At 35.3% G+C, this 19,005-nt stretch overlaps 2 protein-coding genes across 2 annotated transcripts in view; one reads left to right on the top strand and one right to left on the bottom strand.

Moving 5' to 3' along the window:
- LOC149702613 (bone morphogenetic protein 8B-like) overlaps window positions 1–19,005 on the top strand; it is a 265,732-nt gene that overhangs the window by 200,104 nt on the left and 46,623 nt on the right. The window lies entirely within an intron of this gene.
- On the bottom strand, window positions 9,515–18,441 carry Cdk5alpha (Cdk5 activator-like protein). Its single transcript, XM_089866469.1, has 2 exons — window positions 17,810–18,441; window positions 9,515–17,116 (listed from the first exon to the last, which is right to left on the bottom strand). Exon 2 carries the CDS (start codon window positions 16,892–16,894, stop codon window positions 15,551–15,553), a length of 1,344 nt encoding a protein of 447 aa, XP_089722595.1. The 5' UTR covers window positions 16,895–17,116; window positions 17,810–18,441; the 3' UTR covers window positions 9,515–15,550.

Genomic DNA, 19,005 nt, shown 5'->3' with positions numbered 1-19,005 from the left:
GTTTATCAACCCAAAGTTTTCAAGGAAACGTAGCTTGATATCAGAAGGGGATAATATAAGAAGGATGAAAACTACTAGGAGTCTAGGATGGAAACAAATTGTCATTCTTAACTTCGGTTTAATATACTCTCCGCGTTTTCCCATCTATTTTTATCCGTTCTCGGTTGTTACTCCTCTCTCTCTATCTCTTTCCCAAGAAACATTACAAATTTCTCTTTTTCTCTCAAAACTTCTATCCAGTTGCTGCGAGTCTAGGCCTATAGAAACTCCTTTTTTGTTAAATTTTTAAAGAACGTGGATGGATTAAGAGGAATGGGATTGTAATTAAATTGCGATGGAAGGAAGATCCGCATTTAGTTTGCTGCGTCTATTGACCTTTCGTGTATTTTATTTAATTCTTATTTTTGTTTTACTGTGAAAATCGTAATCTCTTTTGTTAGGTAGTTAGTCGCGAATTTCCCTCGATGGTTGGACCTAAAAGCCTAATAAATAAAGACCTAATTGAGTGCATTTAGACGGTTTCAATCCGAAATATAATATTTTTCCTGTCGTTAGATCGGAAGTACTAATAACCTTCGTAATAGGGCAATAACCTTTAAACCTTACGTAGGCATAGGGTTTTATTTAGTTTGGTCAAAAAGTGATATCTAGTTTATTAGGGAGAAGGTATAAGATGCCTAAGTATTCGCGCGCCATAGTCCCAGACCCCCTTTCCTTTACCAAGGGGGGACGTAAAAGGAGGCCGGGCTATTTCGCAGCCTCTCCTCAGTCGGAAAATATGACTGTAATTTTCGTCATTCGCGTCGCGCTGACGTGAGTTTTCAAGAACCAATGGGATGCTGGTTGTAATTTAGAGGCGGGGATTAACTCCGGACCTACTATACGTTTGGACTGGAGATAAAGCTGGAACCGTGGCGAATTTATACCTTATCCCTAATAAACTAGGTATCACTTCTTGGTTTTGGTATATGTATGTAGAGAAAGTGTACCTTAGTGAAAACTAGGGTATATCGGATCAGTTTCGCGCTAATGAGGATGCTATTTATTACGTCAGTTTTAAGAGGAATTCTAAAGATCAAATGTATGTTTATCCGTGTTTTATTTATTAATTTTGTGGTGATGATGAAGAGCTTCAAATTGAATGATTTTAATTAGAGCAAACATTTAAAATGTCGCTCAGAAATGAATTTGAGTGAACGTATAGAGATTTTTGTTGTAGCGTACGTCAAATGTGATAATAGATAATGTCGTTTTAACGCGGTGTTGTCATGGCGATGACTCGAAACCAACTTCGATAATTACGTTTTTAATTAAAGACATGTCATTTTGAAGGTTCTTGTTGTTGCGAAGAGTTGATATTTTCCAAACCTACATAACCAAACCTTATCACCTACCCTCTGAAAGAAACGTATTTTGGAATAAAGGGTCTTTTCCCGTTCCGAAGCCCAATTTTCAGATATGTAGCGTGAGATGTTTTAGGTCATAGGTCATCATATCAAAGGCAAAATTCAATTGGCATATATTTCAATTGTGTAGATCGGAAGTACCTAATGTTTTTAAATATAAACAAACCATTTCTTGTTCGAATTGAACTTCTTTTTGCAACTTTAACGTCAAAAATAGCCCAGTTTTAGGTCAGAGGTTATCATATCTAAGCAGAGGTGGCCTAATCCACCTCTGATCTAAGGCAAAATTCAATTGGCACATATTTCAATTGTGTAGATCAGAATTACCTAATGTTTTTAAATATAAACAAACCATTTTTTGTTTGTTTTAAGATCAAAATAGCCCAGAACATTATTTTCAAAATGATAAACAATATATTTAATTTATTGAAAAATATATTTAATTACGCCTCAGTCTATAATAGAACCTATCATAAATTTACTAATAGATTTATTTTAACATAAAAAATTCAATCGAAATCCATTAATATATTTAATTTATGGTAAATTAAACAAACATTAAAATGATCAACAACACCATCCAACTTTAGAATGACTTAAGCCCTTCTTTTTCCGTCTCTCTTTTAAAGTTAGTTAAAGAGAAAAAATTAATGAACGAAACGTTTCGTTCGTTAAGTACGCTTTGAGTGAGAGAACGGCATCCTCGTTATCAGTGGGTATATACGTAGTATTCAAATTAATCCGGGACCCTTTCTTTATCATGTTTATTTAAATCTGAACGGTCGTTAAACAAGCATTAAGTATGATAAAGGGGGGAGGAAGGAGGAAGGAATGTCCGGGCCTCGAGAGAAGAAAAGCTTAACTCTTTTATTCTTTGGTGTAATTACTTCTTCGTATAACAGAAGAAAAAAAAAAAGAAACACTTTAGATTATTAAATTCTTTCAGCGAGATAAGACATTTCATTTCCCTAGTACCTTCTTACCGACTTCGCCCCCCCCCACAGTTTTTCGTTTAGAATGTAACATGCATTTCAAGGTGTATTAGTTGAAGCATAAGCTTATAAGTGATATGTTCCTTCCATAAGTATGACAATAAATATACATCGTAATGATACTGAGAGACTTACAGCTCGAGATAACTAGTTCTAGCAGAACGACGGAAGCGAGAATTGAAGTCCTAACTACACTCGGTGGTTAATTAATTTTGCCGGACCAAATTCCATCTAGGTCCTATTTAGTCTGCATTACTAAGCCTTTGACAGCAGCGCCTCACCAGGCGTCCCTCGCTTTACCCTGAATCTATGACCTACTTCAATCACTGATGACAAGCTCCAGTTTCTAAGTTACCAGTGACAAACTTATGGAAGGAACATATCTTATGAACGTATGGTTGAAGTAAGGACGCCTAGGAAAGACTTTAGGATTAGGAGGTGTGACGGATACTAAGTTCTCAAGCCCGGCCCATAAAACCCGCATAGAAATTATCATGCAATTGCAGCCACAATGATTACTATTAGTTGTATGCATTCTTAACAGAATTTACAAATATTGGCACAATTTGTGTTATGCCGAAGAAGTTCTGTGAATTTTTGAAAGGGCGCAACTTGCAAAGCTGGTTTTATAAAACAAAAAAATCACTGCTCCATTAAGTTCAAGATACTCTTAAATTAGTGAATTTAGAAACACATTAGAAGTTTCATTTCACGGACAAGTACCCCAAAAACTAAATCAAGGAATTTTGAACAACTTCCAACTAAATGCAAATGATGCAACGCTCTCAGCGTATGTATGCTGCTACCATTAGGTCTTTCCCTTTTCTTCCATATATATTTTACCCAAAAAGTCTCTTCTAAATTCACTCACTCACTATCTTTGCAAATTTCTAAGGTGAAATACTCGGCGTAATTTTTTTTTAAAAAAAATAAGAACTAGCCTATACACCGAGCCTTGGAGGAGAACCAGAGAGAGAAAAGGGATTTATATTTGATTAAAACCTTTGGGGGGAAGAGAAAATCTGGAATCTCTTTAAGTCTTGCAAGGAATATATATATATCCCCCGAGTTACCAACCAATAAGGAAGGCGTACGAATCAGCGCATGCGTAGGAAGAGGAGACATTTTGTACCCAGAAGGCGGCTAGGATACTCAGTCGTCGTACTGTACATTTTGACCTCGAGGATGAAGTTTAAAAATAGAAACTCTTGATGGGATGTTTTCTCCGTAGAAATAAAATGAATCTTTCATAAGATTTATCCTGTAGTGGGAGAAGGAAGATATATTTTTATGGAGGCATTCCTTAGGGATGAGAAAGAAAAGGAAGATGCTGCTTGCTTATACTTACTTAGAAATCTTGTTCTCTTTACCTTCTAAAGAGATTGTAAAAAGGTGTTGACATTTTCGATAAGTGCTAGCAGTTGTCAGTATTTACTGATGTCAACAAAATTGATCAGAAACTGCCCATAGCTTGTTGTATTTATCCTCGTGTTAGGGTAACTGACTGACTCAATACACGATTAAGTTTGTTTTTGCTTCTCTTGAATTTGTGTCATTGCAAATGGATTATAGTAGAACAGGACAGAGTTTAAGCCTACTAAGTTTTTTATCTGTAAGATCTGTCAAATGAAATAATTAATTTACTAATTGGTTGTCTAGAAGTTAGGATATACAGGGTGTTTCTGATAAGTCTGCATACCATAAATTAAGGGGGATGTTCTTTGGGAAATTAATTTTGAGTCGAAAATTTCTAGAAAACTTCTAGCTATCTCCATTTTGTTTTCCACAAGGGACACTGTTTTCGAGTTATGATTTGATTTAGTGTTTTAGGGATGACCCCCTTTAATTAATTAAATTAGAAATATAATCATTGTCTTAATCAGTTTCTTAATTAAATTTAAGTGGTCATTCGTAACTTCTTTGGCGACACAATTAAGACGTAACCTTGCGTACCAATATCTCTTGTAATAAAGATTTCACGTTCACTTTAATCTCGTGTTTTATTTGAGGTTTATGACAAGGTTCCTGTTTCATGTTTTTTGGAAAAATTACAAACCAAACTCTGAAATACTTGATAACATTTTAAAAGTGCGATTAATAATATATTATTCCCGACGAGATAATTCTTTTTATTGCGTTCATTGTTTACTGTTTACTGGCTGTTAGCGTGTTAACCCCAAAATACCTTAAATTCCAAACAAAGTTTTAGATCTATTTCTTTTTCTTTTTTGAAGTCTGGCGTATATAACCTTTCAGGGACTTGTACGCGAAAAATTTTTTCTTTTAAAAATCAGTTTTGGAATGCGGAAGCGGAATTTAGTTCACTTCTAAGCAGCTCAAAGAGTATATACTCTGATAAATATTGTCTGGAAAATGTTTTGTTGCGATGAGTTAAATTTCCGTGATTGGTTTGTGGAAATCTAGAAACTGAAGTACATCATCCAGTCTGTCCAATTTAATCTTAATTTGTTATCTAACACAGCCTCTCTAAATTCGTCTTTTATTAATAAAAAATAAATCAGGAAATTGTAGAGGTGACACCGGGAATTATTATCATCTTGTTACTTTATATTAACGTCAACATAGAAGCCAAGCATCTCGAGTTTACTATAGTATCCGTTCACATATCGAAATTTCATCACTTTAAAAGAGGAGAGGTAAGGATTCCATGTGTCACCTCTACAATTTCCTGTCAGTAGTAATTTACTTCAAATAAGGAAAATACTAGTAGTTTATAAAGACATCGATCGAGGTCACGTGCACACATCCAATAAAGTATGTTTACTACTGCACTTTAAAAATAGACTAAACCCTTTCCAAATCCCATAAAATCCTCAAATAACAAGAGACATAACCTGGAAAAACCAAAATAACCCAGAACGTTCTCAAAACCTTCAATTTAAATAAAACAATAAAAAACCAAAATGCAAGATTTTCAGGAATAAATACAACTAATTGGAATAATTATCTCCCTATGTCTAACGTGTTAATTTCTACTCGGGTTTTGTGGACCGGGCTTGAGCAGTATCCATCAGGCCTCATCATTCTGGTGGAGTCTTTCTAACTGTGATATCATGAATTGATTGCTTTGTAGCAACGCGAGGTCAGGTGCAACAGGCGATCTATAATTCGTCATACATAGTTAATGATTTGTCTAGCACTTCCCACAAATTCCTCCTAGATGCTTTGAGTGAAAATGCCGACTACACAATTATTCCTGTTAACTGTATGCATTCCTGAATTCTAAATATTCGAAACACGTAATGCGGGTCATTTTAATAAATTCAAAATTTTGCCCATTTTAAAACGATAAACGTCTCTTTCCTATAATCTCTAGGGACTTAAGTCTTTTTTATTCATTCCTGGAATCCATTTTAAATTTAAAGGACTCGACTGCTAACCAAATTGGATCGAAGTTTCTAAACAAATCAGGGCGTAACTACCGTAAAAAAAACGGGTTCGAAGAAAACCCCCTTGCACGCAATTCGTTTGTAAGTTCAACCACTTAATAAAATACGCAAATTAAGAGCCTAATAGTTTGGAAAGGATTAATTGGAGCTCGTGGTCTTTAATGCTGCCTTTCTTACTTTTGAAATTGCATGCAATATCTCAGGATCTCTTCTTCTTCTTACTTTGACGTAGGGGTAATAAATTGAACCACTAATCTATCCCGTTCTTGTTAGAGATGAAAGAAGAAGAAAAAGGAAATTAAAATTAATTAAAAAAATATCGGCCAGCCTTTAAGGCTATGGTATTGATAAATTAATTAGTTCTCTTCCTCCATGAATATTTTAGTGAACCGCTACAAAACTTTGCAATTAAGGGTCAAGCTTGTTCAAGATTGGTTTTCTTTCTCCTTGGTAAATACAGTTAGCTAATGTATAGTTTTCTTACAGAACTCGAACCTTCCATAGACATATGAATGCTGCTAAACACTCACGTATTATCAGAAGTAAGATAAGGGACTAGAAGTACTGAGCTAACCAAATTCTTCACTTGGCGAAAGTGAATATTCTTGATAACACACCAACGGTTGGCCCTCTGGTAGCGGTTTTCTCTGAACTTTCCCTCCAAAACGTGAGACGCTCGCGGTGGTAGACGATCGAATTAGATTCAAGCACAGGCGTCCGTGTTCCGCGGCTTTAGGTTGAGGGGAAGGGGGTAGGAAATGTTCTTGGAACTCGACCAATTTTTTTCTCAGTAGTGTAGGCGCCATGGAAGCTGCATAAAATCCTGAAATTTGTTCACTATAGTGACAGGATCTATTACTTCTAGTCCCTTATCCTACTTCTGATATTATTAATATGCGGGCTAAGATAACTTTCCTTGGAAAAATTCCTGAATTCATATTGGCGTAGATTGATTTTTTCTTCATCTCACCATTGGGGAGAAAAAACAAAATTATATTTCTATGGTTTTACTTCTCTTCCAGAAGAATTTGACCCTCATTTTTAGTTCATCGATTTTATTCCATGATCAGCCAATAGCTTTTCGTTTATTGCGTCACGAGTTGGCAGCCGGAGTTAAGGCTCGTTTTCATAGAAGCTAGAAAATTCGAAAACGCTCACGCTTCACGAGCTTGAATACGCGCGGTAATGTATTTTTTTCAAACGTTTCCGCTTTCGCTCGAAATTTTCACGCAACTCGCGCCTATGAAAACGAGCCCTTATACTCTAAGATGGAAGCTTGAAATGAAAGTCACCCTATGGAATTTTGCCTTTAAATAGAATTTCTTGAGCTAAATTCCGGGTGACCTTTATTGATCTTAGAACAAGCCGAACAAGTTGTTCCATTGGTGATGGGGTTCGTTTGTTCGTAGCCAACATCGATCTGGGACCAATGGACCAATATACCATAAGACTGTAGTTGTTGTGGTTCTACCGTAAAATTGCACTGAACGTACAGTTTTGTTCGACATAGTTGATATCCTTCTTCATTTGATTGATGTCCTTGCTAGAGAAAAAAATAATAATACTTTTTTATATTTATATATAATAACTGAACCATACTAAAGTTGCGTCTAAGGGTGTGTGCTTCGTACAGATCCCATAAGTTAGAAGCTAAAGACCTAGTTTCGAAATCAAGTTTTGCTAGGAATGTGGACAAATTGCTCTGAAACTATTACTTTAATCATAAGTTTATAAGATATGTTCCTTCCATAAGTATGACACTACCTATGCTTCGTAATGCTTACTTAGAGACTTACAGCTCGAGATAACTAGTTCGAGAACGACGGAAGCGAGAATTGAAGTCCTACACTCGGTGGTTAATTAATTTTGCAGGACCAAGTTCCATCTAGGTCCTATTTAGTCTGCATTACTAAGCCTTTGACAGTAGCGCCTCACCAGGCGTCTTCGCTTTACCTCGAATCTATGACCTACCTCCCTCACTTCATGAGAAGAATAAAAATGCCTTTTTTAGATTTGTGTATATTTGTTCAATTTCAATGTTTAAGGATACATTCCTACAAAAGGAATGAGTGGGAAAAAAACGCGGGAAAGTTAAAAATTGGTGGCATGGGGGAAAATATACCGGAAGTCAACCAGAATTGACTCTATCACCCTATGCATTTAATACTTTCCCTGTACGTTTACAGGCAATGTAAGCTCCGAATGACGCAAGAATAGTATAGAGTTAAGCGGGGCGGAACGAGACCGCCCTCTCTTCTCCCCCCCATGGTGGCATCGCTTCGTTTTCTCCACTCTCGGTCTTCTTCGCTCACTCCATCTTGTTTCTCTCAGCTTGATAAATGTAGGGGAAGCTGCCTTTCTTATATTAAAATTGATAGTTCATCTCTCACTGGGAATTCCTCGTCTTTAAGGGTACCTCGTGAATTGTCTACCATTACACGTACGGAAGACTTAAACTGACGAAAACGTAAACTCGAGATTGTACCACAGTCAAAGGCTTAAACCATGCTATTTCAAGGCGCGCTTGTTTTAGCTTGAAACTTACTTTAAGCCTTGGTTCCTGGTTCCATCTCTTCCTGAGATGTTTCTAAGCGGGAAAAGGGTGGGGGGTACGCAAGTCAGGCGTATAATAAAACGACCGCAAGGCGTCTTCTACGTTTTCTTATATCTTCTATTGGGGACCTTTAGAGTTAATTTCAGGCTAGGGATTCATTCGATTTATTCCCGTTTAACCTTAGGGATGGTAGAGAGGAAAACACACAGACAATATAAGGGCATTACCAAAGGTATTAAGGAAACTATAAGGTTCGGGAATTCTTGCGATGGTTATTTTAATTTTATAATCCATTTACTGGACTTTCTGTATCCCTAGCTGGTTTAAGGAGTTTTTCCCACGGTAATGGGCGTTTTGACCTATTTAGACTTAATATATGTTTTAGTTGTTTATAAACGTAATAATAGGAACTTTAAGAAACACCTTTTTACGTAAAAACGTGTACAGACTAATGCCTAAGCCTTGGTACTTTGCTTAAACTGGGTAAATTAACGGTATGTTTATATAGCCAAGTATTTTATATGAAATTAGCCGTTGTCTAGGTTACCCAATGTGTTAGACTGTAAGATTTTCGCCAACTAAGTTTGGCTGGCTGGACATTATTGATTTCTTTTAAAAATGGTGTGAAAATCAATTATTAATGGAAATCAATAATACTTTACTTATTGAAATTTTCCTATTTTTGTTTATGAAATAATACTTAGTTTTATTACTAATCTTCCTGAGTGGTAGTAAATTCGAATTTTTGAACATTTGTAAACATTAAGTGTGTTGTAACATAAACCATATATACTTATATTTGAAGCACATTTAGACGTTATGAACGTTATGTAAAATTCCGTATTAGAAGTTTTAAAATTTTCTTGCCCCTATATGCTAGCTTCTCCCTGAAATTCGGTGTGTAGCGTGTGAAACACTTTTACAGGCGCTGGTAGAAAATACATGGGAGAGTTTCCCCTGTAAGCTTGCTTCCCTGTGAGTGCTCTTCTTCAAATTATAAATAATTACTGAGAACTAAATTTATGTAAAGCGCTAAATCAAGGACGATTAAGCATGATGTGGAAATAGGGTACTAAGGATAAATAAGAATAATGTGGGAATATAGCTAACTAGTAAATAATTATTATTATAATTAAATAAATACAAAATAGTTATAATATATTAAGATTCATTTTTAATGTCAACCTTTTTTTGTATTTGTACAAGACACATTTTCTCAAGACAGGGAGAAAAAGATTATATATTTATGTATATATGTATACCAGGAAAATGTTTTGTCGTTATCTCCGTTATTCGATAAACAATATTTTTTTTTATCATATTCTGCTTTTATCTTTTCATCAATATTTTTTTATTTCATATCGATTTAAGATCGTTTCTCTACATATTTTTTCTTCCATTTTCATCAGCTTTCGTTTAATATACAAGTGGCATGACCTTTATCTGTTTTTCTGTTTTTTCATGAACATTTTTTGTTGTTGTTTATTTATTTATTTATTACCTCTAAGTGTTGAAATATTACAATTTATATTCTTATTTTTTATTTTTTCACTCGTAATAACCTGCGTTTGGACCATTTTTTTTACGTTGTATTCACAATAATACTTCAAATATTTTTTCAAAATATTTTACCCAATAATCGCGGTTTATTAAATTAAATAATATGTTTATTTTATTTTTATTAATTTTTAATTTTATTCTGAGAAATTTTTAATCTGAGCATTTTCATGTTTTTTTTTTAACCAAAAATGGGCTGGAATAGTTTTTATTTTTTTTTTACAGATTTCTATCATACACAGTTCGTTTTAATACAGTTTTAATTTTTATTTAATTAATATGTTTAATTATCTACTCACAACCATAATTGGCTGACAATTTATTTTAGTACAAACTAATATTGGAAGTGATTTTAACTAGAAGCGTGACATAAAATTTTAATTTTTTAATTAACATCAAGTGAATGCTGTATTATTTAATTTAATTAAAAACTATGTAGTTAGTTGTATCCTTTGAAAGATCACATTTAAATACTGTTTAAATAAGAAAAACATCCCTTTCAAGTCTGCAGTTGAAATTATTTCAATTAATCAATTAAGTTAATTAATATGAGGTAAATAATTTTAGTTAAAAGTTGTTAATTACACTTGAAATTTTAATTTTTCTCCTTCATTATTTAGTTAAAAGTTACAATAGTTAATGAGCTATGCATAATTAACTATTCAATTAACAATGTCACGTTACTAGTTAATTACTTAATCACTTCCATATCTATAATTATATACCTATAACTGCTTAACTAATCACGGGTACAAATAACCACTAAAACTTTTAATTTCTTAATTTGTACTTGATTAAAAAATAATAGATAAATATTCGCGTATTAATTGAATTAATTAATTAATATCTAATTTAATGTTTTTTTGTTTGGCTTCTTCTTCCTCGTCGTCATCGTTATCATTTAATTAGTAATTATACACAACTTCCGTTTTAAATACTTTTTAAATATCCTTTCTTTTTAAAAACATCTTTTGGCCTTTGCACTAGATCGCTTAGAACTGACTCCTACAATAAAGGCGGAGTTTATGAGGATATAAGGTGTATCTTCACTTTAAAATAAAACACATTTATTATACGTAACAGTGTTTTTAAAAACAAAATCGTTAAAGCAACGTATTATCAATGGCAAATAGAAGTTATGGGAAGTGACGCAGTAACGAGAGTGTTGCCTATGAGATAGGGTAGAACGTATTTACTGCCCCACCGCGGGGAGAACTCGCGTATTAATACTAGCACTCAGGGAAATATATGGGAAAAACCTGGAAAAATCAGGGAAATATATGGTGAAGAAACCCTGAAAACTCAGGAAAATATATGGGGAAAAACCTGGAAAACTTAGGGAAAACGGTTGTTCTAAATTTGTATTAACCCTGGTAATGGAAATATATTGTCACAAAGCAGAGCTCTGATTGGTCGACCAAAGAAACTCGCGTCGTAAACGTAATACTGGGCCCTGCCTGAGGCTTCGTTAATCTCCCTACCTTTTTACTTCCTATTCTTTCTATTTGCCATTGGTAATATACCGCGTTGAGTGAGGGATATGTGTAGTTTCAGATGCGATCCCTCTTACTACTACCACGCCCTAAGAGTGTACCTGAAAATGCCTTTCTCCACCCTTTTTATTTCCCCCGTGAAGGTGGTATGAGTTATTTCTAAATCAAGTACAGGCTATCACTAAAAAAATGTCCACTCTTCTAAAGGTTATAGGGTCACGGATATCAGTTTTTCGAATTGTAGGGTGTGACTCAATGTTGTGTTTCTGATACAAGAGCAAATGATTAATAAATGTTGGTTTGGTTGCGGATTTGGATAAATCACGTTTAAATCTTTAAATTGATACGAAATAGATCGAAATCGTATAATAAATAAAAGGAGAATTGAGATCAGGGAGAATCTATAAAGGGAGAATCGAAATCGGGGAGAATTTATAAAGGGAAAATTTAAATCAGGGAAAATCTATAAAGAGGAATCTAGTCGAGAAACAAAATATATGACGAACTTAATTGTCTTAATATTTAGTTTAATTTAGTTAAATCAAAGGGCACTAAGGCTTCGGACGAACAAACTGCAAGGCCAAATATATTTACGAAAACTCTAATTTATGGTATATTTATCACGAGACAAAAACGAAATCTTTTATTGTCAGATTTCGAGCTTTGTAGATTTTTCCAAATCCCCAACTTTTTTTAAAATACCTTTTTGAATTTAAACAGCGACATTTTTCAAAAATTATAAAATTAAATCACAGTTTTATAAATGACCACCATCCAAATTACGATTACGTGGGAACTGGCATTTGCTTAAAAATTAATAATTGCAAAAATTGTGTTGAAAGGTTACGATTTTTAGGGAAATTAAAATCACAGTTCGAAGCTATTAGTTATTATAAACATATAAAATTATTTAATTCTTTTTTCTTTTTTGCAATTGCGGTATATTAAATCTTTTATCAGTTTATTTTAATTTTATAGTCCTATGGGCTTATATTATGTAGACCTTTTAATTATAATTAACCCAAAAATATAATATTAAAACACTATTATGAATACTTTAAACAAAATTACCCATTAAAACCTATAGAATTTAGTAATATCTTTCAAGAACATTTTATTAGCTTAACAGGCTAGTAATATGTATTCGTGAAAGTTTAAATTAAATTCGAAACGAATTAATTAAATGAACATGCGGTGTAAAATATTGCACGAGGCTTAAAATTTACTCAAAACAAGGAACCTTAGGTTACATTATTGAGCTTGCTCGCGTGTTTGTTTCGTTTAAAACAGAAAAATAGGCTTAAAAATAGAAAAACAAGGTAGAGCCAATTCTGTCATTAAGAAGTTAGACATATTTGATTAGGGTTATTTCGATTTTCGGCAAGTAAAGCTTAGAGTCGCGAGTTTACTAATGGGACTTTTCCCTCGAAAAGCCAAGCTAAATCGTTAGGCTTAACGCCCTCCCGTCTCTTTACAATTCTACTATTTCAATTCAAGCTTTCCCTTTTCCCAATTTTGATTCCCGCCTTCTTCCTCGTGGGAGGTTTGTGAATTTAGGCGCGAGCTGAGGCTCTCGTTAGTCCTAAGCCTATTTCTCATCTCTCTCTTTAAATAATCAGTTTGTTAATAAAGGGAAAAGCGGGAAGGAAAAGGCGCTATGCCTTGGTCACTAGAGAAAAGCAATCTTCAGCTTTCAACGGTATTCATCGGCGATTCGCGGATGCATTTTGTCGGACGTATACGTCACTTTCTGGCTGGCCAAGCGGCGACTGCGTAGTAAGCGGTTCTTTGGAACCTTACAGGGATCGATACGAGACCCTTCTCCGCCATTTTCTGCCGGCTATTCCGAGTATTCTCTACATCTAGAGGCTTCTAGATTCTCTTTTCTAACGCTTTGATTTCCCGAAACTTAAGCCTTAGCCTTGAATTATTCGTATGCTATGGGTAGATGTATAATTTTACGTTTCCCCCTTCACTGCTTTTCTCCGTCAATGCGATCTGTTTAGAATCTTAATGCCAGTTCTTCGCTCTACCTTTTTATTTATTTATTGAAATTGAAATTTTCCACAAACCCCGGCTATTATTTTTGATAAATTCGTGATTTTATTAATAATTTATACGTATATATATATTATTTTGGGAGTATTTCCTTAAGTCTACATTGCACAATCGGCCGAATAATAATTTATTTTAATTATTTATTTTTTTTAAACGCGAATTATTTTGGGATGGATTGAGCTTTTTTTATTTAAAGCTATAGGGATTTAATGGCAGTTGAGACGTCATTTAACGATTAAAAAATTACTTGTATTATATATGGAGTCATTTTAATTCAAAAATATTAAATATTATGTTATAAGGGTAAGCTAACAAACAGGGTGAAATGATAACGTGTATTTCCTATAGCCCCTGTAGAAATGTTTCACACGCTGCACACCAAAGCTCAGGGAAAAGCTCGTTTACAGGGGCTCGCTTAATAATATATTGAGAAAATAGTATTAAGTTATGACAAAAATTAATAAAAAAAATATCTTACACGGGGTAGAATGAAAATTAATTAAACAGTTAATTAAATCAATCATTAGTCTCTATTGTGTTCAGTGAAAAATGAGATTCAATGAGAGAATGCTAATTGGGAACTTAATGAAGCCATATACTATAATTGAAAGAGATTTTTTCTTGTTTTATAACTTGATATTATAATAATTTAAGAAATTTACCGAAGATCGCAATCTAAATTATTATACTCTTTAATTAAAATGCTCCATATATAATAATTCGTAATTAAATTGTAGTTGATATCGAGGAATTGCCAAATTTTAAATATATGACGTCACTTAGCCATAAAATAACACCCTATTTTTCTTTTGAAAAAAATCTAAATCATCAGCTTGTTCGAATTGTCTTAGCACCCCATCATTTTATAGTTTCACTGGCATTTTTTTCAATATTATTTCATCTTTACAATCACACCGTATCAAAAACATTTATAATATTTTCATATATTGTTCCAATCCCCATATTTCACAAATCCCTTTGGTTTTTTTTTGTTTAAATTGTGATAATTTTTATATAAGAACAAGACCATACTCGCGCAACTTTTTTGATGACTACTTTATAACATTTTTTTGTTTTTGTTTTTTTCGTTTGTTTCTATTTAGTTACGTTAATTAATTATTCATTTTTCAATTAAAACTACACGCTACTAAAAACTATATCGCCTCTACAACCTGTATCAATCTTTGTTGTTTTTATGTATTTATTGGTTAATTCTAATATTTTTTAATTTTTTTTTTTTGCATCTGAATGTCAGACATTTTTGAATTTTTCTTTAGGTTTATTTTGTTTGGTTTTTTTTTATTGTATTTTATGCTTGGTTTCTTGGTAAGAGTTTGCGTCTAGTTTCAAAGAATTCTGAGTGTTCTGACAGCTTGAAAAGCAATTCTGACTTTTTCCTAAACTTATCTCAAAATGTCTGAGAAACTAGACACGCTCAATTTACTTTTCAACTTATTTACAGTAACGTAAATTTATTATTATGATTCTGATTATGTGTAGTTCTTATTTCGGTTAAATATAAGATGTTTTAACTTGTGGGAGGTTAATTTTCCAGGGAGGAGAGAGTTAATTAATTAATTTATTTAAATAACTATATTTATATCAATATAATATAAATTAAAATGTTCTGCATTATCTCATAAGTTTAACGGAAGATTTTCTAAGTATTTTTTTCTTTTTTGTTATAAATACATGATTGTTTTCTCTTGGTTTGAAATAATAACCCTTTTGGCCTTTTTTTAATCCACTTTAGGCGAAACACTATCTTATATTAATTTTAAACATTTCCCCCATTTAATAACTTAAAGATAAACTCGTTATTTTGGCTTTGTTTTTTTCTTAATTAATGTATTATTTATCTGGATGGGTTGATTTTCATCAATTTTTTTCTGTATTTTTTGAATTCTTTCTATTAGAAAGAATTGTTGACTTTTGTGAGAAAGATGGTGGATCAGATTATAATCACTTTATAATCCCCATTTTTTTTGGTAATTCAGATATTGCGGATAATAATATCTAAGTAATAACGTTGTATTTTTTCAATCTATGAATAGATTAGATTAGGTTAGGTTGTGTTTTTTTAGATAACGGGGGAGCAGCAAGCCTTTAGCTCCGTAAAGACTTCGGTGAAGAAGCTGGGTTCGCTGTTAATCCTCAGCATGTTTCCGCTGAGGGAATTAATGATGACTAAGCAACGATCCCAGAACTTTTCCTTGTCCTCTTCGACCAGAAAGGGTTTCAGCGGGTAGGATATCTCGTTGCCCATGTAGGCGTAGGAGAGATAGAGACAGGTCAGCACCATGGCCTGCAATTCTCGTTCGCTGTCAATGTCTTCGGCAACGAGATCGCGGATCAACATGTAGAGAAAGACGACGTTGGCCGGGTTAATGAACGCGATGTCTTGCCAGCCTTGCAAGAGCAAGGACCGGTCCACAGTTCTGAGCCAAAGCACGGCGTCGCCCGGTTGGAAGTCGTGAAGACGGCGGCACTTGCGCGACAAGTATTCGCCCAGGCAACGAAGCAGTTCCGACGTGGACGCTTGGATGACCGTTTTCTTGCGCGGGCTGGGTAGAACGCTGGCCGATCTCGCGGCTGCCGCTAAAGCCGAAGAGGCGCACGTAATGGTCGTGGTAGTGGTGATATTTCCGTTGACCGTGCCGACGGAGGAGACGTTATGGTGGTGCGAAGACGGAGTGGTACCGGGCGGCACTCGAACCAGACCGTGAGCGGACAAAATGGCCGGTTTCGGGGGCAATGGCGGAGGCGCCGCTTTACCCGTCGACGAGGTAACGACCAAGTGGTTGTAGTTGTTCTGATTTTGCTGGAGTCCGCCATTCTTCTCGGAGTGTCGATTATCAGCGGGGCTGGTGGAATTCCCTTTTAGGTTGTAACAGGACAAGGATTTCTGTATGTTGCGGTTATTGTCGACCAGCGAGTTTATGTTATCCAAAGGTTGACGCTGGTTATGGTGCAGGTGGTGCTGATTGTGGATTTGTTGAGACGGAGGACATTGTTGATTTTTGTTCTTCTCGGCCGCCTTTTTCTTGCTAGAAACGTTGAAGTGTTTCCAGCTGAGGGCGTTGATGAAGAGGGAGTGTTTTTTCAAGGTATTGTTGTTCCCCCTGTCCCCTTGCTGCCCTAACCCTAGGACCCCGCCAACCCCTCCTCCGACATCTTTGCTCCCGGAGTTGACGTCTTTGCCATCGCGGAGCAGGACCCCGTTCGTATGGTTGTGGTGCTGGTGGTGGTGGTGGTTGTTGTTGTGGTTGTTATTATTGTTTATGTTCAAGTTTAGCTTTTCGCTGACCGACGATTTCTCCTTGTTTTTGACATTGTTGAGTTGCTCGTAGTTGAAGCTATTCAGGTTGTAGTCGCCGTACGCCGGTTTCCGGTCCCTGGGCGAGAAACTCAACACGGTGCCCATTTTACTCTCGGTGACGGTGGTGGAAGGAATTATGACGGTCTTACTCGAGGACGTTTTGGACAAAGAAAATGGCGCGTTAATTTACGCGTGATACGTCTAGTTTCTTTAAACTTTAAAACGGAAGTTGTTGTCCCTCGTGGGATTTTCTATGGCCACCTCTCGTAAAATCTTCTAATTACGAAAACTTTAACGAAGATACGAAATTATCGAGAAGGCGCGGTTCTGTTGATTTAAAATATGCTATTCAATCATTTACCACTTTCAATATTGGCGTTTATTAACGTAAAGTATGAAAAGTTTATTTATAGACCTAATATTGACATTACAGATAAAATATATTTAAATAAAATTAAAGTTGTCTCAAGTTGATAACTCCTAAAAAAATATTTAGACAAGGATGGTATTTGAACTTTGATATGGAAAATCCTAAAATAAATCTTGAATTAATAAAACAATGCACTCTATTAAAAAAAACAAGAAAAAAAAACATATCAATGAAAAAATCTTAATGATAGTCAAACAGAAGCGTGGGAATTTAAAATATTGGTTCGAGCTTAATATATATTCTAAAAAATATCGTGGCAATTTTCGTACGATAATAAATATCTTGGAAGTTCTCTTATCGCAAATTTAGATCGATTGACAACTTCGACTTATACATTTTTTCATGTCTAATTGGATTTTATTCCGAAAACACGGTTATAATCCAAGCTGTTGTCGATTTTTTAGGGATACCCTATGCGGTCAGACACACTATGACGTCATAAATTTTCGTGCTAAAAATACTTAGTAAAACACGATTTCGATTTGAAATTTGAACGATCGGAGGTTCATACTTTACGTTAACACGGAATACATTTTGAAACAAATAAAGAGACAGACACTCAATCAAAGTGAAATATAATATAATCTTACCCAAAAAAGACCACGTAGGAATTTTCCTTTCTGGGGTGGAAGGGTGCTATCCCACGAATACGAACAAACCGAAGCTTTTACGTAACTTTCGCGACGTCATTTCCCTTTTCCCCTTGGCTTGTAATTTTCCCTTTAAAGAAATCGTTCCTTTTTCTCGAAACAATCCCGAGTTTTGTCAGTCAAACTTATCATTTTTTAAGTGACGAACGAACAACTCTATCGGTACTTGTACGATTAATACTCGAATTTAGTCGTATATTGAGAGCATTATTTTTTAAAGGTCACTCTCGGAGACTGCTCGATAATGCGGAAAAAGGGCACCACCGAAAATGCCGTAGCAGCGGAGTGAAGAAAGCTTCGTAGGGGCGAGAGACGAGAGTCGTACGCGTCGTCCACTAACCCTAGATCCAACCAGATATCGAAAAATTTTCGTCTCTGGTAAAGGAGGGTGAAAGATACGCGCGAACGACTAGTTTCGATTCTCTTCGCTCCACACTCGGAGAGACTGAAGGGAAAGCCTGCAATAGCGCAACCACTGAATGGGCCAATCTCAGGGGCTGTTCCGCGATTCAATATAGACCGTAACCTAGCAACGACTCACCCAGAACCATAGGACAGTGGACTAACTAACCCAGCGAAGGCTATACTCTAACCATTCTAACGCGAACGTCTGGGTTTGCAAGGAAACCATCGTCAAGTTCCCCTTATTCAATAGAGTGGTACTGAGAGGGGAGGAGCTACGGGGACGTGACGTTAATATAGAGCTATCTCAGTTGTGACGTCAGTCCCTAGGTAAAAACGTAAGAGGTTAGCTTTGGCAGTGGGCGGCCATGTTTGGTACCGCTTCAGTTCTACGGGCAAATACGTCTATTGGTAGTCCAAATTGTGTGGTCTGAGCTGACGACTTCCAATATGGTCGCCAAAAGCTGGGAAAGAGATAGGAGGGTGTGACGTCACGATAAAGTGGGAAATGTATTCCTGAATTTGTCGATAGATAAGCGTAAGTTGATAAGAACAGACTCTTAGCTTTGAGGCTACGCATGTTGCTGCAGTTTCTTACTCCAACCCAAGTCCAAGGGAAATATTCAGAGAGAGAGAGAGGGATCAAATGGAGAGGCCTAGAAGTAGGTAGTCTCATCTTTACAGAATAGAAGGGAACACGACCGTATATTACGGAGAAATTCGGCCTGGGCAAC

Source organism: Phalangium opilio, unplaced genomic scaffold (genome assembly GCF_054372755.1).
Source record: "Phalangium opilio isolate 3A_F unplaced genomic scaffold, DU_Popi_V2 ptg000017l_1, whole genome shotgun sequence".
Taxonomy (NCBI): Eukaryota; Metazoa; Arthropoda; class Arachnida; order Opiliones; family Phalangiidae; genus Phalangium; species Phalangium opilio.
This window is presented reverse-complemented; position numbering and strand designations above follow the sequence as displayed.